General features: G+C 36.1%; 2 protein-coding genes across 3 annotated transcripts; both read left to right on the top strand.

Annotated features, from left to right (window-relative positions):
• Positions 1-1,129: 1,129 nt before the first annotated feature.
• atp6v1ab (ATPase H+ transporting V1 subunit Ab) lies at positions 1,130-8,267 on the top strand. Its single transcript, XM_082184218.1, has 15 exons — positions 1,130-1,245; positions 2,660-2,752; positions 2,920-3,048; positions 3,153-3,367; positions 3,574-3,711; positions 3,802-3,953; positions 4,204-4,366; positions 4,456-4,564; positions 4,652-4,774; positions 4,864-4,978; positions 5,136-5,199; positions 5,280-5,483; positions 6,729-6,823; positions 6,930-7,101; positions 7,540-8,267. The coding sequence occupies exons 2-15, from the start codon at positions 2,671-2,673 to the stop codon at positions 7,630-7,632; spliced, it is 1,854 nt and encodes a 617-aa protein (XP_082040344.1). The 5' UTR covers positions 1,130-1,245; positions 2,660-2,670; the 3' UTR covers positions 7,633-8,267.
• Positions 8,268-9,699: 1,432 nt separating this feature from the next.
• Positions 9,700-23,459, top strand: gramd1c (GRAM domain containing 1c). 2 transcript variants are annotated; one of them, XM_082184216.1, is made up of 18 exons: positions 9,700-9,916; positions 10,615-10,713; positions 11,044-11,179; positions 11,308-11,408; positions 11,554-11,649; positions 11,734-11,814; positions 14,822-14,946; positions 15,047-15,206; positions 15,825-15,993; positions 16,071-16,208; positions 17,067-17,185; positions 18,142-18,284; positions 18,380-18,483; positions 20,446-20,616; positions 20,837-20,906; positions 21,792-21,911; positions 21,996-22,101; positions 22,334-23,459. In XM_082184216.1, exons 2-18 carry the CDS (start codon positions 10,624-10,626, stop codon positions 22,400-22,402), a joined length of 1,998 nt encoding a protein of 665 aa, XP_082040342.1. In that variant the 5' UTR covers positions 9,700-9,916; positions 10,615-10,623; the 3' UTR covers positions 22,403-23,459. The 2 variants fall into 2 exon arrangements, with proteins under 2 accessions (XP_082040342.1, XP_082040343.1); XM_082184217.1 differs by having other exon boundaries at positions 9,703-9,916; positions 15,825-15,984.
• Positions 23,460-23,484: the final 25 nt, after the last annotated feature.

Here is a 23,484-nt window from a genome sequence, read left to right as displayed (position 1 = left end):
CAAGTACCAAATACCTCATAATAGCATTCATATTTAAGTAATACTTAAGTGTTACAGTGAATCTAGTTGAATTACGTTGACTTACTGTTTGGATGTTCAGGAATTAGCCTAGACTTTTCAGCCTTGTGATCCCTTAAAATAAAATCCACAGAGAAGGAGATCTGGTTTTGTGTGTTATGATACTGCATTAACTGCATGGTTGCACAAAACTCCACAATCATTATGACTGACTTTTTTGAATGTGTAGTACACATTTATATATTATATAATTATATTTTTGTTATTTTGAGACTTACGTATACCCTCTTTGCCCTGTGTCTCTCTCTTTTTCAAATAACTCCATTAAACCAGCCAGAGCAAAAAAAATAAACAGCATATAGACTATTATTTTTACGTTTTATTTTGACTGTTTTTATTTAAAAATATTTTTCTTACAATTTGATTAATTATTAGCTTTTCACCAGTTTACGAACCCTTTTGCTGTCCCTACAACACAAACCCCTGTTTGAGAAAGCCTGACTTAATGCACTTCACGTTGTTGATAACAAAGTGTTGAATAAAAAAAAAAAAAAATCCCTTTGCATTTTTACATCACTATGCTATGAGATTATCCTATTCAAAACAATGTGATTAATGAGTTAGGTCAAAAGTAATAAAAAAGTGACCAGATTATATTACCTAAAATGTGTCATTTAATAGATACTGTATTACTATAATTTCATCATATATAGGCTAATTTGTATTCAGTAATGGACTACAGTAAGTAATCTACACTGTGTATGATTAGTGTTGGAGCAAAAATCTACAGAAAAGTGGCCCTTAAGTGCCAGAGTTGAGAACCCATAAGATTTGTGCCAAGAAAAATTAGCCCTGAAAAGATTTAACATTTTGCTTGAACACTATTGTGTTAGTTTCTGATTTCTTGAATAGAATAAATAAAACCGTGAGAAAACGGAGAAATGTATTAATAAGAGAAACCGCTTTGTTTACTTTGCGCGATTCAAGTGAAGAATTCCTTTAGAAATAAAATGATGTATATTTGTGACCCAGAGAACAATAGAAAGCAACGGCGCACACAGTAGGCTAGGGGGCGATATGAAGTTTAAAGCAAAGACTCTTCACTCTGCAGAGGGAGAACGGGCCGTGACGTCAGCTCTCAACTGAATGAAGTCAGCTGACTTTTCTCGTTTCTCGTCTCATCTGTCACCAAAGGATCTGGACAACAGGACCGTCTCATTATCTGAGGTATTTTTGGAAATTACTATATATATTTTTTTTAGTGCTGAGACCGCATTATACCGTACTTATTAGGTTAATCAAGCTGAAAATATGATTATAAGATTTTTTTTCTTAGATTTTCTTTGTCGTTTATTTATTCTTTAATAACCATTATTTAACAGTTTATTGTGCTGTTGTGTAAGTTACACTGTGTCGCTGAATCACTGTTCGCTTCGGATCTGCGCTCAGCTCATCTCTCGTGACATGTTTATTTTCCCCTGCAGCACTGGGAAATATCCCACTTGAATGCTAAACAAATTGTGGGGGATTTCAATATATCATCTTGATAGATTTCCTCACGGGTTTCCGAATATCAAGATTTTGTAGCGCTTTGGGAGGAAAAAAAATACCTTAGATTTTCAGCAAAGGTCAAATCATATCAGCAGCATCGTGATCATGTGATCATGCAGCATCTCTTCGCAGCGCAATCTCCATTGCAACATACAACAGCTACAAGCATTAACATTTTTATAGAATATTAATATACTTTAATATTTAATCTTCAAATCTTTAAATCTCTGCAGAGGTTTTTTTGTTTTTGACTATGAGACAACCACTGCTGTTCTCTCTCTCTCCAGTCAACAACAGCATTTGTTTGCAGACCACATGTCCTTAAGGAATTTTCTTTTTTCTGTACTGACTTTACTATTATTTCATGATTTCTAAAGTCGGCTCTGTCTGTTTTTTATCCAATTTATTATGCAGGATTGTTGCTCAAATTCATAGTTGTTCCCCTCAATGTTGTGCTCATATATGCTGTGAATGCTGTAAAGAACATACTTCATACAGAATGGATCATTCGTCCCCAATAATCCCAGATGTCATAGGAGCATCATGTGATTATAAATTCACAAAAACCTGGAAGTTCGACTGGTTCCTCTTGAGGCGTTTAATAACAGGACTAGATGGTTATTTTTATGAATAAATGTGTCAGTGTAATGCATTATTTTTATAGACCATTTGGGGTGTTTAGTTGTAGTTCTCAACTTCTCAAATTAAAAAGGATTTGTTCAGTTTGTCCAAAAATGGCACAACAAAACACAATTTTTCCAGATTTGCTCAACTGTCTATTTTCCCCACTTCCTCGCATGGTTTCTTTTACAGTCAGTGTCATGTGCCCTTGGGTCATGTGACGCTGTTCCATGTTTTGTCTCACAGTATGCCTATATAAATGTTGCTTGTAAAAATATAAATGGGCTTTTTACACAGGATAACATAAATACTGCAAAATATTTTGATATAAATATGTAAAAATATGACAGAAAAAAAATAAGAAAGTAATAAATAATCCAGATGTAATCTCTATAAATACACTGATTTAAAAAAAAATATATTGTATTGTATTTTTATTTATTTAAACTTTGACATTATTTTGTGTTAGACACACTCAAAATGGATTTCTCCAAGCTGCCCAAGATCCAAGATGAGGAGCGGGAGGGACAATTTGGATATGTGCATGGTGTATCTGGACCTGGTTAGTAGAAATTCAGATGTCTTAAATTGTATTTTATTTGTATTATTATGTCATGACTAAACAGAGCTTTTGATGCTTTATTCTATTGTATTTTATTATTTTTAAACTGTCCATAAGTCATTTTGAAGGTTCCATTTATTGTTACTGACTCTCTAATTGTGTTGTAGTGGTGACGGCCTCCAGTATGGCAGGAGCTGCCATGTACGAGCTGGTGCGAGTGGGTCACTGTGAGCTTGTGGGAGAGATCATCAGGCTGGAGGGTGACATGGCCACCATCCAGGTCTATGAAGAGACATGTATCCTATTCTTACCTTAGTAAAGGACACGCTTTCTACGGTTGCTGTTATGCGGTGTTTAGAATCTATTATATAGTTTAGTTGTTTTCCTGAGCTTTCATCAGCTGGTGTTTCCGTTGGTGACCCTGTCCTGCGCACAGGGAAACCTCTCTCTGTGGAGTTAGGACCAGGAATCATGGGTTCAATCTTTGATGGTATTCAGCGTCCCCTCAAAGACATCAATGACCTCACTCAAAGTATCTACATTCCCAGAGGAGTCAACATTGGTGCCCTTAACCGTGATCTGAAATGGGAGTTCACTCCAATCAAGAGCTTGCGTGTAAGTGAATGATTAGTTTTAGTTTTAAGTTAAGGTACTGAATTATGGAGGCATCACAATATTATGATGTGAAATATTAAAAACAAATATACTTTAATAACATTATTAGTGGACCTCAAAGAAAATATATGATATGACTCCAACTTGAGGTGATCAATCAAATCAAATATTTGAGTGATTTTAAGCTGTTTCTGTGTCCATCACAGGTTGGCAGTCACATCACCGGAGGTGACATCTATGGAATGGTGTTTGAAAACTCTCTTATTAAACACAAAATAATGTTACCGCCAAAAAGCAGAGGAACTGTCTCGTATGTGGCTCCACCTGGAAACTATGATGTCTCGGTGAGCCTAGTAACAGGTTAAATTTGTGTAGAACAGTAAAATGTTAATTATTTGGATATGGAAGTCAATGTGCTTGTGTGTGTTTGTCAGGATGTGGTGTTGGAGTTGGAGTTTGAGGGAGTGAAAGAGAAGTTCACCATGGTGCAAGTGTGGCCCGTGCGTCAGGTCAGGCCTGTCACCGAGAAGCTTCCTGCAAATCACCCTCTGCTGACTGGTCAGCGAGTACTGGACGCCCTTTTTCCGTGAGTCATGTTGTATAAAATAATTCAATAATAAATGTTAATATTTCCATAATTTTCAAAAATAGACTCAATTTTCAAATGACAAAAATGACAATTTTCTCCAAATTATATATATTTTTTACAATAGTGAAAGACTTCATAAATGTCAATCAACAGAAATGGGAGTGGTTAAATAATTGGCTTAAATAATTAAGTACAGTAGAAGTTTTGGTTCAACAGATCTTTTAATTTTCCCTGTTTGATTCGACAGATGTGTGCAGGGAGGAACCACAGCCATCCCTGGTGCTTTCGGTTGTGGTAAAACTGTGATCTCTCAGTCCCTGTCTAAGTACTCCAACAGTGATGTCATCATCTATGTGGGCTGTGGGGAGCGTGGTAACGAAATGTCTGAAGTACTTCGAGATTTCCCTGAGGTGAGTAGCATCAGTTATTATTGAACCAACAGCACATAAACTATAATAGAAGGTTCAGTAGAGTGATTGACAGTTCTCTTGTCCTATAGCTGACCATGGAGGTGGATGGTAAGGTGGAGAGCATCATGAAGAGAACAGGCTTGGTTGCCAACACATCCAACATGCCCGTGGCTGCCAGAGAAGCTTCCATTTACACAGGTTTGTAGAATATTTGATATAGAAATAATGTGCACTTTAAATGTAGCGTCTGTGTTCTCATCGTTTATGGGTGTTTATTCCATCTAGGAATCACGCTGTCTGAGTATTTCAGAGACATGGGCTACAATGTGAGCATGATGGCTGACTCCACCTCTCGATGGGCAGAGGCTCTGAGGGAGATCTCTGGTCGTCTGGCTGAGATGCCTGCTGGTACGTGTGCTGTGACCATCTCAGTCACCACGGAAAATATTATAAATTATAAACTAAATTTGTGTTTGTGTGTGTGCTCTCATTCACAGATAGCGGTTATCCTGCCTATCTCGGAGCACGTCTGGCCTCATTTTATGAGCGTGCCGGACGAGTTAAATGTCTTGGTAACCCAGAGAGAGAGGGCAGTGTGAGCATTGTGGGAGCGTAAGTACTTGATTCCATGCTTTTTCTTCTTCATTTGCTTTTTTACTCTGGTAAAGTTTTTCTTTTTCTTTTATATTTGATATATTTTCAACAAATCTTACAATATATGGCTATTGTTGTTACTGTTAATGTGTGCCATCTTTTGTTTTAATTGCAGTGTGTCTCCCCCTGGTGGAGATTTCTCAGATCCTGTGACTTCTGCTACACTTGGTATTGTACAAGTAAGTGAAGATTCTAGATTTTTTTTCTTCTAGAGGTAAACCGTCTCAAAGTTCATATTATCTCTTATTCTGTCTTTCAGGTGTTTTGGGGTCTGGATAAAAAGCTGGCTCAGAGAAAGCACTTCCCTTCAGTGAACTGGCTCATTAGTTACAGCAAGTACACAAGAGCTCTGGATGAGTATTACGACAAGCACTTCCCTGAATTTGTGCCACTGCGTACCAAAGCCAAAGAGATCCTGCAGGAAGAGGAGGACTTGGCTGAGATTGTGCAGCTTGTGGGGAAGGTGAGTTTGTGGGTTCATGTGTGTTTACTGATTGTACACATCGCTTACACTTGATTGATTTTGTAGTATTACAGTTTTTCTCAGTCGCTTTGGTGCATTTCTCACATCACTATTTACATTTGCACAACAGTTAGTTCAACCTCCACAACATTTAGTCATTTGTGCACATCATAGTAGCAGTTTCTCATTCCTTCCAACAAATTGCAAATGCTTTTGGACATGCATCAATTGCTTTCATACAACTCTCTGCTGTTTTATAACATTATCATTTGCTTATGTCATGTCAGTCAAAATTAACTATACTTGTGAATGCTGAATAGTCATTCCATATAAAACTAATAGTCCTCATTTCATTGCTTGAGTCATTAAATACAAAAATGTTGAACTAATTGTCAAAATCTGTCAAGCAAATTTTACAAAAAAAATTTTTTATATTTTTTTTCCTGAAAAAAGCAAGACCCTTTCTCTTTTTCTGATTGCAAGAGATGATATTCGCTGTGATGTAGATGAAATTATGTGGCCAGACAGAGAGGAACGTCTGGATGTGCATGAATGATTACAGTACTATGTATGTTGTATGTTCAATTCCAATATGTACTGCAATATTGTTTCCAGTTGTGCACAGCTCTACCCAAAGGGAGTTTATGTTTGTTGTAAATAAGGGTATATTTTTTCTTTTGCACATTGCTGTGAACAAATTAGAATTGCAAAGAACATATGCAGTAAAAATGTGAAACATACATATTCAGTGTCTTGTACTCAGTTACCTCACTAAATACAGTAATGTGTAACTTTACTGTATTTTTCAAATGGCTGTGCAAATAGTATATAGTGCTGTCTTGAGCATTTTCAGGTAGTGTCACCAAGATCTGACCTGATTGGAAAACATTTACAGAGTAAACTGTCATAATGAAAACATGACAAAGCCATTTGACTATCTTGTTCATAAACAATGGTGTCAGGACTTTTCATCTTGATGACACTGACACTTTCATTGACATGAATACTTGCTTTTGAGGAATGAGCTATCCATTTTGAGCAAGTGACACGCTTTTGCAGGTTATCAACTAGGTTTTGCAGTTTGTACTAATTGTTTTGAGAACTGCATTAACTGTTGTGCAAATGTAAATAGTGATGTGAGAAATGCACCAAAGCGACTGAGAAAAACTGTATTATGTATTATTATTATTATTATTATTCAGTCAGTTTAATTGGAACATACAACACATGTTATTTATATTATAGGCATCATTGGCTGAAACTGATAAGATCACACTGGAAGTTGCCAAATTGCTCAAGGATGATTTCCTACAGCAAAATGGATACACACCTTATGACAGGTAGTGAACACATGCTTGTGATGTGTATTAGCTGATGATTATTTAGCTTTGTCGCATTTGGGTTAATGGGATTGTGTGGAACTAAAACATTCGATTTCATTTTCAGGTTCTGTCCGTTCTATAAGACAGTGGGTATCTTGTCCAACATGATTGCGTTCTATGATATGGCACGTCATGCCGTAGAGACCACTGCACAGAGCGACAATAAGATCACCTGGTCCATGATCCGGGAGCACATGGGAGAAATTCTCTACAGGATCAGTGCCATGAAATTTAAGGTACATGATGTAAACACTGATTGTTTTTGAGCTGTCACAGATTAAATAAATCGCACCTTAAATGAATCCAAATAGTTTGTGCCACTTGATTTATTAGAACTTCCGTTATCTTGGTTTGTCAATAGTTTGGTTCCTCTTTTCTGCTGATTATTCACAAGTATCAGGAACAAGCCAAACAGTGCACTTTAATCATATTGCATGCCAGAGGTTCAATATTATCTGTTCGGTTTTTTTAAGCTGAAGTGATTTATTTTACTATACTATGAAAGAGTCATTATTTTGTTGAATAATTGTAATTGTTTATAAAACATAAAAACAAGACTCAATTTAAAAGACTGTTTCTTTCTATATATTTAAATTGTTTATTTTAGTAAAAAAAAAAAAAATCATTATATTCCATTTTCAAGATGTTTTTTAAAGTCTGTAACTGCATTTCAGGACCCTGTGAAAGAGGGTGAGGAGAAGATCAAAGCTGATTACGGCCAACTCCATGAAGACATGCAGAACTCCTTCCGTACACTGGAAGAATAAAAAAAGAGTCTTGTCTTAGCCATCATTCTCAGGGCAGGGCAGCAGAAACCACCAATCCCCCCACCCCATTCGCACAACACACCCACAGTCAGTGTCCCTTTTCTCTGTCTAATACATTCCACTGCTTTACATTCATCTTGTGTTGTTATAGATGCTCCAGTGTTCTCGAGGTACCGCCCAATACCTTTGTTTGTGTGTGTGTGTGTGTGTGTGTGTGTGTGTGTGTGTGTGTGTGTGTGTGTGTGTGTGTGTGTGTGTGTGTGTGTGTGTGCGCATTTGTGTATATGTGCAATCTGTATTTTCCTCTTTAAATCTTCTGCTCTGCCCAAGTTCTTCTTTATATATTACCATCCTCGCCATAGATATAGATGTTATTAAATAATTTGATGTAATTATTGTTATATTTGTATCTGTACAGAAGATTGAAAGACATGACTTCAGAGGTTCGATATATTTAAAGCTGGTATATTTACAGTTTTAATGGTTTACAAAATTTGGTATGGCTGTTTATTACAGTATTGTCCTGTATATTTTTTTTGGAGGATGCAGTACACTTCCTCTTCATTGCTCACAGGAAAATGTGTTTGAGTCCTGAAAAATTAAATAAATATTAATGAATTTACAAGTATTGTGAATTACAGTATTTCTGGCTGCGTTTTTGGGTCTTGCATGTTCAAATTGAATGCTTGTAGTAGTTTCTTTTAATGAAAATTAAGCATTTTAGCCATTTTGCTAAATAAAACTTGAGCAAGAAAGATTATCATGGCTACAAGTGATAATCTCTGAAAATGAAATATGTGAAAATATATTCCTTGCCACTATCACCCTCGTCTTACTCATGGAAGGTTTTTAGCCAGTCATCATTTTAAACATGTTTTGAAGTATGTACTGTGTAAATAGTTCTTTAAAAATAAATTGGGTGGTGTTGTGTTTGCATCACTCTGTAGGGAGTAGTACTTCAAGTATTTCTAGCCTTGTGCAAGTCACCGTGCAGCCAAGAAAAATTGACTTCTTACCATTTTCATATGGTGTGACATGAAATGCCATATCATTGTCCATTCTATAGGGTAAAATAAACCGTTTGCTCCTATAAACTCCATTTTTAACGTGTAGGTTACAAATGTAGCCATTACTTAAGATAAGAACTATACAATACATCCAAATATTGATGGATCAGTATTCTTGGCAATGTTACCCTTCAAGTTTGGTATGTTCTCAAAGGTTGAATGTCATGTTTAAGCAGAGGTGTCTTCTTTTACTATGGCATATTTACTTTAGGATATATACTTATGTGTGATGTCAGTTTGTATAACTGGTCTTACTGCATTTTCTCGTCTTAGTTCCCTGTCCTGAGTTCTTGTCGATACATTTCTAACACTTTCTATCTTCCAGTCTTATCTCCACGTGTCACATAAACAGCCATAACTAACTTCTATGATTAGGTTTGACTTTACTATCTTGTTAGAGCTTATATCAAATGCCACAGGTAAATCTAACCTATTAATAAAGATGTCCAAAGTGCCTCAACCTCATAAACCTATTTAATTAAAGAAATTCTATAATATTTGGTATTTTAATGATTAAAATTGTTGCCTAAAATAAAACTGTTCAACCGGAGCAAAGCGCCATAAAATGTCACACCACATTATGTTTGCTTATCCATCACCCATGAAAATAATATGTCACGCCAATATCTGTCATTTCAACTTGATTTTCCGATTTTCCGAGCATGATAGGCTAGCCTAACAAACAGTGCGGTCAACAGAAACATATATAGGCTATTAAATATGCATTTTAAACTGAACAGACACTGCAAATAGCCTAAAGTAATAAAGACTAATAAAAAATGATAGGCTACATTTAAACTTTTATTAATCTGTAAAGAAATAAAATATAATTTTAAATGTAATGTTTTGTCAACTCCTTTTTTACAGAGTTCCCCGGTTTAGGCGTTATGCTTAATTAAAACTTTCTTAGAATTTGACTTCACAAAAAAAGGAGTTTCCTATGTCATACGTAAAATATGTAAATACAAAAGTGTGCTTGTTCTCAGCGTCGAATGTTGCTTCATGAGCTGGTAGAATCTGACTGTACAGGTTGCCAGGTGTGTGAGTAGGACGGTCTCACTCTCAACAACGAGACAGACAACAAGACCGCAGCACGCTGACGACACACTGCTGTCGAAAGTTTATGAGAATTTGGAATATCGGCGACGGTTGAAGCTTATGGTAACGCTCTTACACCTGGATGTAACCAGGACTAATACTGAACACGACCTTCTCAGGTATGTATTTTGTCTATGAGAACAAGATTCACAAGTCTTTTATTTATACATTCAATGTTCTGTAATGTTTCTGTCAACACTTTTAAAAATAAAGGTTCTTTATTGTTATCAATGACATTTAACATCCATGGAACCCCTGAAAAAAGGTTCTTTATAGTAGAAAAAGGATTCACATTATTAAAATGTCCTAAGACAATGGTTCTTTTAAGAACTGTTCACTTAAAGCTTCGTTAGGGAACTTAAAATGGATCTTTCTTGTGGCAAAACCCTCCTTTTGGAACCTTTATTTTTAAGACTGAACACTGTAATAAGTTATTAATAAGGTATGAAAACATATGTTTTTACATTGCTTTAACTCTTCAAAACAGGTTAAGCCATTTTCAACTTTTTAAAATAAGTTCTACAAGATTCAACTCGTTTTCAGTCAGTTTAATGTAATTCAAGTTGACTGAAGGCAGGAACTTTTTATTTATTTATTTACAGTGAATAATGTCTTAAAAAGGAAACTTTTTTCACACAATAGTCTTTTTTGTTTTTCAGAATGAAGCTTTAAATAATTTAATCATTTGTAATGCATATTCAAATAAAATACTTTTGTGTGCTTATTGGTTTTACAAAAAGCTGGTAGATCAATCGGACCATTATTATTCAAAAAGTGGTTTGGTAAAACATCATTACCTTCAAGTTTACTTCACCAGGCGAAAGGCATGACCGAAATACCAAAACAAGAGATGGGCAATGAGCTCACACAGGACAACAGTCAGTCTGGGGAAGTCAGATGGACAGAAGAGAAAGAGGTGAGATTGAACATGCTGCTTTTACTTATACAGATTACATTGGTAGGAGTCCCATGGCAACACTGTATTAACTTCAATTTATAGATATGATCTTAAGCAGAATTATCTTGTACAGTTTGCTGTACTTTGTCCTGCAAAAGATTACAGACACTGTATCAGGATGAGATTACGCAACTGGCATTGATTGCTAAATGTTGTGAGATATTAGTAAGCTATTGCTGCTTTTACAGTATGTATTACACAGATTCACAAATATTATTATTATAATATGACAATATTATTATTATTTTTAATTTTAATTTATTTACTTGCTGTGATTTTACCTCACAGGGTCTAGAAGTCAGTGGGCAAGGCATAGCTGCACCTCAGTCACCTGAAGCATTGCTTTACAGTAGTTATAAACAGAGGAGTGACGAGTTTCGGAAATTATTCAGAGAGGTGCCTGAGTCTGAGAAACTAATTGCAGGTAAGACTGATAGAGGGAGACAGAGTTGAAACAAAAAATAAAAAAAATAGTCAACTCAAAATGTTTGTTTTATACAATATTTGTGTAACCATATTAGATGTGGTTTGAGTGATCCATCTTTTTCCTAGACTACACCTGTGCTCTCCAGAAGGATATCTTGTTACAAGGCCGCATCTACCTTACAGAGAATTGTTTTTGTTTCTACAGTCATGTTTTTCGTGGTACAAAAGTGAGTTGTGCAATAAAACTGTCAATCTATGAATTATTATCATGCCATTACCTATAGTGAGCATAACTGAGATGCTTTATTAGGAATTTCTTTTATAGATTCCTTTGCCCTGAAAAAAATGACAATAAACCTGATTTTGACTTAGATCATGGTAAATATGAAGGATGTCACCTCAATGTCAAGAGAGAAAACAGCGAAATGGATACCAAATGCTATCCAGATCAGTACTAATTCAGAAAAGGTGAAGTTCAATGATCAATGTTTTTAATTCTTAATTTTGTCGTGTTTATGAAGACGGAAAGATTTATTTTGGAATTTTCCACAGCTGTTCTTCAGCTCATTCCCATCAAGGGAGAAAAGTTACCAGAGTATATTTCGGCTTTGGCAGAATATTCTAATGGAGAAGGTAATTTCTTTCTTTTTCAGTACTTTTCCTTTTTAACTTCACTATCACTGTTCAAAAATGTGTTGTGACAGATGATTTAGCTAATTATTCCTTAAAATATGCATATCATCTTGGATGTAAATTACTGTATGTAAAACAATTTTTGCCTATTCTCAAATATGATCTGAAACAGATATAAAATTGTTTTAAAAATAATAATAACACATTCTTAAAAACCCTTCCATTATCAATTAGTGTTCAGTGAGTCTTCATAGCCAACACAAACTATTTATTTGTGTTAGGTAGCCTAGGGTGATTAATAATGTTGCATATTAATACCATGTGAGGAAAACATACAGAATAATACCCTATAGACCTACGTTCAGGGATGTGCTTCAGTGTAAACAACCTAAACCAGTTGGGTACACTTAACAAGGCAGCATGAACATCTAGTTCTTTGACCTCCATTGAGGCGTGACTTTCTTCGTCTGAAAACTTTGCACAGAGAAAATGCTGCCTCTCAGTGGCGGTTCTAGACCACAGTAACTGGGGGGGCCAGGCAGGGGCCACTTGTGCTTTTAGGGGGCACACCTTTAACATTCATCTTAACCTATTTTCAGTATTATTTCAAGTCATTTTTCACCATGTCATGCATGACTGCAATCTCTAGAAAAAGCTAATAAATTATATTAGCTAAGCTAATAAAACAATTTCAATTCAAATGAATGTTTCATTATGTTTAATTGTAGTGTGATATAATGATCAATAATAACACATTTTTAGCATCTAAGCACATCTAGGCACTTTTTTACACCTGGGGTGGGCGATATGGCAATAATATCATATCACAATTTTATTTATTTTTTCAGGGAAATCACGATTTTATCATGATTCTTTTTTCATGTTGGTTTTACTATTTTGCATGTGATTGAGCATTACAGCCAAACTAATGTCCCTATTTTAAAAGCAAAGCCTTATAGGTAACAAAATATAGGTAACAAAATATAAAATAAAAAAGAATGGCAGACATTTAGGCCAAAGTGGCGAAAATAAAAATCTTTGTCACTATTTTCTTTGTTATTAAAAATTAAGAACAGAGATACATATTACACATACACAACTTAATATACAAATGAAATAAACAGTGCTTTATTTTTTCAGCTATAGGTGTATTTAACAGTAGAATTGAAGAAAGTAATTAAATTGAACAAATATGAAAATTAAACACAACAGACTTAAAGTTCTCAGTCAAGAGCAGTGAATGATTTCCTTTGTGTGTTTTGTTGTTTTATTAACATTAAAGGGATAGTTCTCCCCCCAAAAAGTCATAATTTACTCTCTTAAGTTGTTTTAAACCTGAATAAGTTTCTTTCTTCTGTTGAAAATAAACGTTATTTGAAAGAATGTGAGTAACCAAACAGTTGATGTACCCCTGTGACTTCCATAGTATATTTTTTTCCTACTATGTATGGAAGTCAATGGGGACCAGCAACTGTTTGGTTTTGGGTGAACTATCTCTTTAAGGACAAGCGGCAGCATGTTTATTATTAGGGCTACTGTCTCTTTAAGAACAGCACGCGACGCGTCTATACCTTACAGTCTATGGTCTATACACGCATATGACAAGCAGATTTTAATAAATTTTCTCTGTTTGCTTTCACTTTAGACATAACCAACTTTGTTTATGTAAACATTGTCTGTATTTGACAGTATTAGCGCAATATAAGACTTAAAAGATAACTTAGTCCAGTAACAGGCTTTTAGTGCATGTGCGCGTCGAGTGTACGCGCTCAGTAAAGCGCATGTTTGAACAGCGCATCAGCAGCGAATGACATGTTTAACCGGCAAGGCTTTAAAGCACATGCAAATAATGAACTTTTGTGAACTGCAGTGTCCCGTTCCTCTGCGTTAACATTTGATGTGAATATACGTCGTGCTGCAGTGTAGCCTATAGATGAAGGCGCCGCAACTGATAAAATGCGCAGTTGTTTGGTGTGATTTTACGATTCCAAATTTAGGGGGGCCAGAGGGGGGGCCAAGCTTGGTGACACGGGGGCACTGGCCCCCCCGGCCCCCCCTCTAGAACCGCCACTGCTGCCTCTCATACACGCGGAATTACAGTGCTGAAATGATAGGAGGAAAATTAGTATGGAGATAAACGACTAAAACCAGATAATAGTCCTACTTTAAAAGTCAATGAATAGCTCACCACTAGGCGGTGTAGTTGTGGCCTTTCGTGGCTTCCTGATTTCAGTATGAGTCTTTCGCTGGAAGCGCACAGGTTACTGGCGTTCAGCAGGTAGGTGACCCTACGGGGAGCCTTTACTGACCGTATAATTTAGCGTATGATTAAATAACATATTCTAGTTTTATCTGCTTCTTTGAATATTTGATGTAATTCTAAAAAGGTGGGGGCTTTTTTGGAGGTTTATACATCCATAAAATGTTTTCTCTTCGGTTTGTTGTGTGATTGTGTCCGTGCCATACGGCCTTGAAACATTGTTTTGAATTTCGTTGCGCTTATTTGAAAACTTTTTTCACACGACGTGGCTGAGAATTGAAGAATTTTTATATGAATATCTTTTTCATATGGCTTTTGTTGAAGTTTTCCGGTTGCTTTTTGTCGAACAAACTCTTGCTTGTGTTCGCTGATACTGTCTGTCTATTTACATGTGTCGCTGAAACGTCTCTAACGTTACGCCTATATTTCTATGGTAACCGTAGTTTTCTGCAAACTTATCGTTGCTACTGCGAAACCATACATTATCATGGAATATTCTTCATAAATCTCCATCTTTCACGTTATTGTAGCTTGTCATTTGCCCTTCCAACAGATTTGATCTTTGGTCAGTGAGGTGTGGAGCAGGTTTGGGCTGTTTTATGTGCTGGTTTAGATTAATATCACCACAGGAACTTGAATAGAAATGCTTAAGTAAATAGTTTCAGTTTTTATAAGACAAAAAGTGCACATAGGAGGGACGGAAATAAGTAAGTGTATGTTGCTCAATGTAACTTTCCTCTCTTGCAGAAATTGACCAAGTTGGAGCTGTTGCAGATGATAAAGCAGCATTATGGCAACGATTTAGGATTGAGTCATGATGAAATGGAAAGCTTTCAAAGATCAGTAGATACTGTCACACCTACCTTGCCCAGGTGAACTACACACACCCATTCACATCTACACATGTCAACAGCTGTTTGGACATATGAGAGGTTAGTTACTTGGGTTTCAGGTCCCATCTCTCTGTTGCAGTCTGAATATGCGTGGAGAAGATTACACCGGGAGGCCAGAAAGGCCCACATCGCTTCGTCTTCCCCAAGGGGAGATGAATTCTTATGAGGCCACCACAACACAGGGAGACGACACACAGTCTTCAGTTGGACTGCAAAGCATGCTCTCAGCAAATGGAGGGGTACGTCGATAAATATAGTTCAGTTGGCTGATGGATTCTTCCTAAAATGCTTTGTCTAATGACCCATATGGCTGGAGTGATTTTAATCAAATACACACACACACACACACACACACACACACACACACACACACACACACACACACACACACACACACACACACACACACACACACACACACACACACACACACACACACACACAAGAATCAATGAATCTGAGTTTTGAACCAATTCAGTTAAATAGACATTTTGCATTGATTCATTGAAATTAATTGAACTTACCAACTCGTAACATTCTCATGCTTTTGAGTGTAAATTTGTGTAATTAAACAGACTTTTAAATTCTTAAAATATATCATAATAAAAGACAATAAAATAATTTATATTCTTGATGTTGTTTAATTTTATATTGCCAGAAAAGTCTTTGTGAATATATTGTCAATATTAAATATATTACCCAACCCTACCAAATGGTCAACTTGTTAAATTGTTGGATATAGAGCTATGTAGTTAGCATTTTATTTTATTTTAAAGAAAGAAAAGTAGATTTTATAGCAAAGTCTTTAAAGTAGAGCACATGCATATTTGTTGATATTTGTGTTAAACCCTCAATAGGACGACTCTCTCAGTACCCCGTCCCATCAGCGCAGTCCAAATCTGTCATTAAACCGCTCGGGGTCTGAACGAGTGTCTAAACGCTCCTCTCTCTCTCTGGATCTAAATGCCAATGAAGACCAGCTCTCTGAAAACAGCAGATCTGACAGCCTGGAGGAGGGTGAGATGAGTATGTATGTTGCCTGTTTCTCATTCCATGGCTGTGTTGATGCATTTTTAGTTTACATTAGTATTGATTTCTTGTAGTGGAAGAATGTGAGACTGTGTCTCAGGGAAGGCTGTATGTGAACCGGGTCTTTCACATCAGCGCTGAGAAGATGTTTGACATGCTTTTCTCCGATTCTAATTTCATGCGGAGGTTTATGGATGTCAGGAAGATCACAGGTACATTTTAGTAGTTTTGTTATGTGCTTTTATCATTTCTAAGTTTTGAAAGTTTATTTTTAAACTAATATTTATATATATTTTTATTTCAGTTACCAAAGCAATTTTTAATGGTTTTAGTATTAGTTAAAGGTGCACTGTGCATGATTTTTTCACACTTGGCCCCTCAAAAGCGCAAGCCCTGTCCCCTAATATCAGTTGCACATGCAGCCCAACTGACTCAAGAAACTACCAGCAGGAAAATGAGTGATGAGCTATTTTGCTAATATTTTTTTCAATTATTGTGCTTATCATCATGCATAAATAGCATTTTTCTGTGTATTATTTGAAAGAACAGTTATGCTAATAGTTATATGACTGGCTGTTGTTTGCGAGCAAATTTAGCCATCTTCAGTCTAGCTCGCTAATAAACATTAATTACAATGCCTAGTAATCTGTCAAGTTACAGATAGTAGTCAATAAGTCAGTAGCAACATTAGCAAACTGTTTTTGTATTGAGACACGACAACTTAACAGAACTTCCCAAGCTTCAGACACAGACGATACAGTCCCGCTCTCACTTGCTCTGCACAACGTTATTAGTTAGGGCTACACACCCACTGGCCAAAGGTTGTAGCCCAGAAATGTACTGAGCATAGCAGTTCGAGAAGAAAATATGAAAATGCAGGCACAGGGCATTGCCTCTATAGATACAAGCACCACACATTTCTAGGGGGCCATAAGTAATGATTGAGAGGCATTATTTTTGTACGAGTTTATAAATCCTGCATAGTGCACCTGTAATGATAACAAACAATGTATTTTGCACATATTGTTTTGGCATACTGTTTATAGTAACGAAAGCATATTGCCTGACAGGTGCAAGCTCTACCTCTTGGCAAAGAGAGGCCTCTGGCAGTATGAAAAGGACTTTGAACTACACCATCACTATTTCTAACCCCCTTGTCGGAAAGTTCTCCACTGCCACAGAGAACCAGGTTAGATTCGCCACTGTATGGCTCTGTTACAAATCCTAGTGAACTTCCTACACAGGAGCCTCAAAAGTGACCGGTTTGTGGTCAAACAAATATTAAAAACTGTTTAACAACCTTATTGAAAGGCTGCATTTCTTTGGTTGCACTATCAGTTAAAGTGCAGTATTTGGTTATGCCACATTTATATTTAGACATGGATGGCAGGAAGGAGCTGTGGCTGTGCTTGTCAAGTTCTGAGGGGTTACGGGTGCTTTGATTATTTTTGTGATATAGCCTAAGCATCTGTCACATCTGACAAACCGCCGCGTCCAAGTTAGTTGTGTGTGCTTTTGTCAGTTTGTTCAACTTAAAACTATAGAGCAGTTTGCCAGTGTAATTTCCACTGCAAAGAGTATTCAGCTCTTGTTCTGTGACACATAGAATGACAAAGTATATAACTACTGTTCTGTTCTCTGTAAGACAGTTAATTAGGCAATAGACCGTTTTTGGTTTGATTGTATTATGCAACAATTAACATTTATAAGAAAATGACCGTAATTACAAAACCACCTTCCTCCAATTATTTGATCTAATTTTGACTGAGTTGATTGCACTTTAAAGTCGATGCAGTCAATTAGATTGAATAATCACAATAAAGTTTAAATGCAATAATGGTGACTGGCCTAATGACTACATTCATACAATGAATTTAAATATGGTGACAGATAGTACTAGTAAATATAGACTTAGACATACAGGTGACTTTAAAGATTTAATTTTTATATTTGGAAATATATTTATTTGCAAGTCATAAATATTTAAGAGAGATAAAAGAGATATTGTATTTCTGGCCTTACTAAACCATGTATGAACAGAACCATATTTAGCAATCCAAACAGGACTGACAGCTGTATTGTGCTGCTGTGTGAATGCAGCCTCTGTGTGTAAGTGGAATATTTTCTGATTTCTGTGCATTCTAGACACTATATAAAGAGTCACGAGAGGGTCAGTACTACATGATAGATGCGGAGGTCTACACACATGATGTCCCTTATCATGACTACTTCTACACTCAGAATCGCTTCTGTATCATCCGTAACTCCAAGCACAAGTGCAGACTCAGGTGAGCTGGTCTTAATATCTGTGTGTCTAACCTCTTTCGTTTTGACGTGAGAGCCATTTAGTAAATAATTGAACTCGTGATCTCTCTCTGTTCAGGATTTACACTGATGTCAAATACAAAAAGCAGCCCTGGGGTCTTGTTAAATCCTTTATCACCAAAAACTCCTGGAGTGGCCTTGAAGACTACTTTAGACATCTTGGTTAGTATGATGATTTTTTTTAAACTCGCCCTAACACACTATTTTACCTCTTTGAAAAAATATATCGAAAACCAAGTTTTTCTTGTTCTTTATATGTCCATGTGGTGTTTTCAATATGCTTTAAGACAAACCCATGGCTAAGTATTTTCTCCTTAAAACTGCAGTGTACAGTCTCAAAAATGTGGTTTGAACCCGTTTCCTACTGTCACAAAAATGTAACCAATCCTGGGTGGGGCTTTTCCTATCAGTGAGCACAAAAACACCTTTAAGAAAGGACTATATAGCAATATAGCGGGTGAATTTTGTATATGATGTATATTAAGATGTTATGATGAACTATATGCCTTTCTCCACTGATGTTCTAAGTTGTTCAAAGCGTTTCTAAGAATGCACATTTTTAGAAGGCAGCTGTGTGACTCTGAGATGGCAAACGGGAACATGGTTTGTGTAACATTAGCAACATATTATCAGCTGTTAGATAATGTAGTCAAGCCAAAGACTAATCATGTCAACCTGACGTTGTAGAGGGCGATATATAAAACACATTAAGATTCTATTACATCAACCTGTATATTTAGCTCTTTCTCTTTTTCTTCTGAATCAAGTTCCTGGTTGAAACATATATCGCTGAATTAAACCAATATTGCCACTTGCCATTGTGTGGCGTTTACTGTAGTTGACCGAATGGGATCAGGCAGTCCGAGCTGGTGTGATTGAGTAGAGGCGGGGCCCAATTTGTATATTCATGGTTCTGCGTATACTAAGTGAAGCAAGGGTGTTACACTCAAGCTGTTTTAAAGAATAAAAAATAAAAAAATCACTGGATTTTTTTTTTTTTATGATGTCATTTTTATTATCAAAGATGAGTTTTGAGGGATAAAATAATTGACTGCAGCAGACTACAGCAGATATATATATATATATATATATATATATATATATATATATATATATATATATAATTTAAACAATAATATATCATTTTTAAAAACTTTTTTTTTTTTTTTACAAGAACTTTAACTAAAAAAAAAAAAAAAAAAAAAATTCAAATTAAATCAAATTTCTCAGTGATACTAAAATAAGAGTTCTTCATTGTGGTCCAGCCTCTAAAGCCAGTGCCTAATATATATGTGACCCCTGGACCACAAACCAGTCATAAGTCGCACTGGTATATTTGTGGCAATAGCCAACAAAACATTGTATGGATCAAAATTATATTTTTTTCTTCTATGCCAAAAATCATTAGGATATTAAGTAAAGATCATGTTCCATGAAGACATTTTGTAAATTTCCTACCGCAAATATATACAATTTAATTTTGTGAGTGGATGCAGTAATATCGCCAACAGAAATGGACAACTTTAAAGGCGATTTTCTCATTGTTTGGATTTTTTTTGCACCCTCAGATTCCTAATTTATTTCTCTGCCAAATATTGTCCTATCTTAACAAACCATACATCAATGGAAAGCTTATTTATTCAGCTTTCAGATGATGTATAAATCTAATTTTCAAAAAATTGACCCATAAGACTGGTTTTGTGGTCCAGGGTCACATATGTTCTCCACTGCTGAACAAATCAAAACAGAAGGGCGTATAAAATGCAGCCCAAAACTGCTGTAGATTAATTAAAGTGAGCAGAACTGCAGACTGTGCAATATTTTTCTTATCGACTGGGAAAAGAAAGCAGGCTAATCGCTTCTGTGCCATGGGATGTTGGATTAGGGAATCAAATGAGTAATGAACATTAGTGACTTGCTCTGAGTGTCTTGGGAGCACTATTAGCAGCATGGATGTGTCCATTTCCTATTGGTGAAATGCATCAGTTAGATCCATTGCCTGCAAGGCCATTTTCTCCATTTAATTGCAAAACTACAGGGATGCCAAAAGCCAGATCCCTAACCAATCCAACCTCTCATATTAATGCAATTACAATGATCTTTACCTCACAATGCACATCCCAGAGGCAGAGCTGCTTGAAGAGGAGGCAGAGTTGACTCAAGGTAGCGGAGATGCTGGGAAGACGAGTGGTTTGCGCAGGAGACGAAGAACCTACAGTCGCACCCTACCAGAACACATGAAGCCGGGGAAGCAGTACAGTGCAGACTCTGATCAGCAGAGAGGCGGCACCATGGGTATAAATAGATCTATCTATCTTTAAAAAAAAAAAAAAATTATATCTGAATCCAAAATCTCTGCTACTAGCCATAAAATACTGATAAACCCTAGAAACAGATACTCCTACTAATCAGATGTGCTCATTTGGTGGTCTATGCTTTTTTATATTCAAGCAAACATGAAGATATTGTGTTTTAGACATAAACAATTCTGTTTGCATTGCATTTTACATTACAGGTGACATGGACATAAAGAACACACCACACAGATGGAACATCACTTCAATTGTAATTGGGATGAGCTTAATGTAAGGCTTCATTTACTCTAAGGCCTGTTTCACACCTCATACATAAGCAGTGTAAGATTAAGCCGTTTTGTGCATGACACAAATTTCGTATCATTACAGTATGCGCATATTGTACATGCAGCCTGATTTTTCTAAACGCGCACACATGCGCATTGATCCTTTTGCACTAATTAGTTTGTCCACATGGTGGCAACAGTTCTACAGGGGCATCGTTTCACAAGGTAGTTAAAGAAAAAAAAGAATAATTTTTTGCTTTTTTTTGTCGATTGCGTACAGAGTATAACTTGCGTACAACTTGCGTATGTGTAAAGAAAGGTATGCTTTGGGATTTAGAGCTCTGACACTAACAGTGTTCCTGCTGTGTAACAGAGCTACAAAACATTACTACTGTACGTAACTACAGTGTTTCTTTAATAAAAATCTCAAATCCTTAAATGGCTTTTAGAATTTGCCTATTGAGAGTTATTAAAAACTTGAAGGGGACCACATTTACACCTAAATGGTAAAAAATCTACATGGAACAGAACTTTAACTTGATAAACAGCTTAAACAATCTAGATTCAGCCAGATTTATCTGAGATTTCATCTCAGATATATTGTCGAAAAAAAAAAAAAATATCCATCACTACATTAGCATATATTGCAAGAGATTATATACTATACAATTATATATTATACGTTATCTGCTTAGTTCAGAAATAGAAAAATAGAGATAGAAATAGAGAATCTGAGATTTCTGTAACTTGTTAACATATATATGCACTGCTTACATCTGTGGTGTGAAACAATGAAGGAAGACTATTCATTTCAACCATGGTCATTTAGAATTATGTACAAGACAAATACTTAATGTGCTTATGAGTGTGACATTGTTTTGCCTTTCAGACTTTTCGTTCTGGTGGTTCTTAACTTGGGGCTGTTCTTTAAACTTTGGGCTATGGAAGATGTCGCTCATCGTATGTATCTGAACACCAAGCACAGAATGGAGGAGAGAGTAGTGTCTAGGTAAAGGCTCTTTCAAAAGACATTGTATTTTGTTTTTGGTGCATTTTAATGAACAACATTGACTTACTAACTGTTTTTATGTAGTTTGGCACCTGACCTAGGGTCCAGACAGGGTATGCCACACAGAAGTCGAGAGGAAGCACAACTACTGAAAGCAGTACTGCAGGACTCCATTAACCTTCTTGAACAAGTATGTTTGGGTGCCATACTGTCTCTTATTAAACCCATCCTTAATGACACATAAATGCAAAACAAACTGGTTGTTCACCGTTACTCATCAGTGGCAGTTCTTGACCAGAAATGTCGATCTTATGGTGTTAGTCAAAACTATTGCTATATGAAGGGGTTACATTTACATATGTCATCTCTTTTGGCTAAGAGGTCTATTAAGTAATTTATTTCTGCTGCTTCCTTCTTCACAGCTACGCAGTTCTCTAATGGTGCTTCAGCAGAACTTTCAGGTCTACAACAGGTCCTCCTCTCAGCTTTAAATGGCATTGGGTTTGGCGACCTGACAACACAAGGGTATTCATCCCATAAGACCTGTCCTCGCTGTGGAGTGTTGCCATAGGGCTAGTCACCCCAGGGCAGACTCGTAGCCATGTTCATCATCTCTCTGAGCTTTTTTTGTTGTGGTTGGATGTTTTTTTTTTTTATTGTCAAAGCTGTTTTTGTCTTGAATGGGATCTTCCCACTAGCACACTAAATCTTGCGAGTTTCCTCTTGAATTTACAAACTTGTACTTGAAGATGTAGGAGAACAGTGTCTTTTGCTTATTTTTCTGAGTTGATATTGCTGAAGTGAAGGTAACAGCAATGTAGCAGGTTTAAACACAAAGGGTTCTCATGATCATGTTCTGAACTGCCGGATGCTAATTTGAAATCCATTTGTTCTGGACTACAACAAAAGCCTTAATTCTCAGATATGTAATGGATTCAGTGCAGTTGCACATGTCCTTCATTTTGATTATGGAGGGGGCAATGCAGGCCCGTTGCCCCCAGTTCACATGTTAAAGATCTGCCTAAAATTTCCTCATGTGGCTTTTTTTGTCTTGATTTAGACAGTGCTCTTGTCTTTAGATACCTCTAAGAATTTGTCAATGATTGCACCTTAAAACATTATTAATGCAGGGATCACTACTGACAAATGATTGTGCATATTAAAATTGTAGAATGTTTGAAGTTCTGAATGCTCATCAGGATTTTAATAATGTCTTACAGAACAGGTTCATATGGAGAAGATAAAATCTCCGACATTTACTGTAAATGATGAGTGATGTTTTACCTATAAATTGTTTACACATCTTTAAATACCACTTTTGGTTGTTCAACAGCTTTTAGGGACTGTATTGTCTCTGAAATAAATTTGTGACGCATTCATGTAAATGTTTACTTGGGAAAATAAAAAATTGTGTGGTAATACTCAAGCATTCCAAACAGAAAAACATTAGGTGGATGATTGTGTATAGATGTCTATTTTTTTTTCTCTGAATATTTTAAGACATTTCTTCTGAAACTATTTATAAATAAAATTCAAATGTTCAATTTGTGAAGTTTACAGTTTGATTTAATTT

Source organism: Leuciscus leuciscus (genome assembly GCF_965113295.1).
Source record: "Leuciscus leuciscus genome assembly, chromosome: 11".
NCBI lineage: Eukaryota > Metazoa > Chordata > Actinopteri > Cypriniformes > Leuciscidae > Leuciscus > Leuciscus leuciscus.
The sequence above is the reverse complement of the archived record's forward strand: the minus strand, read 5'-3'. Positions and strand labels throughout refer to the sequence as shown.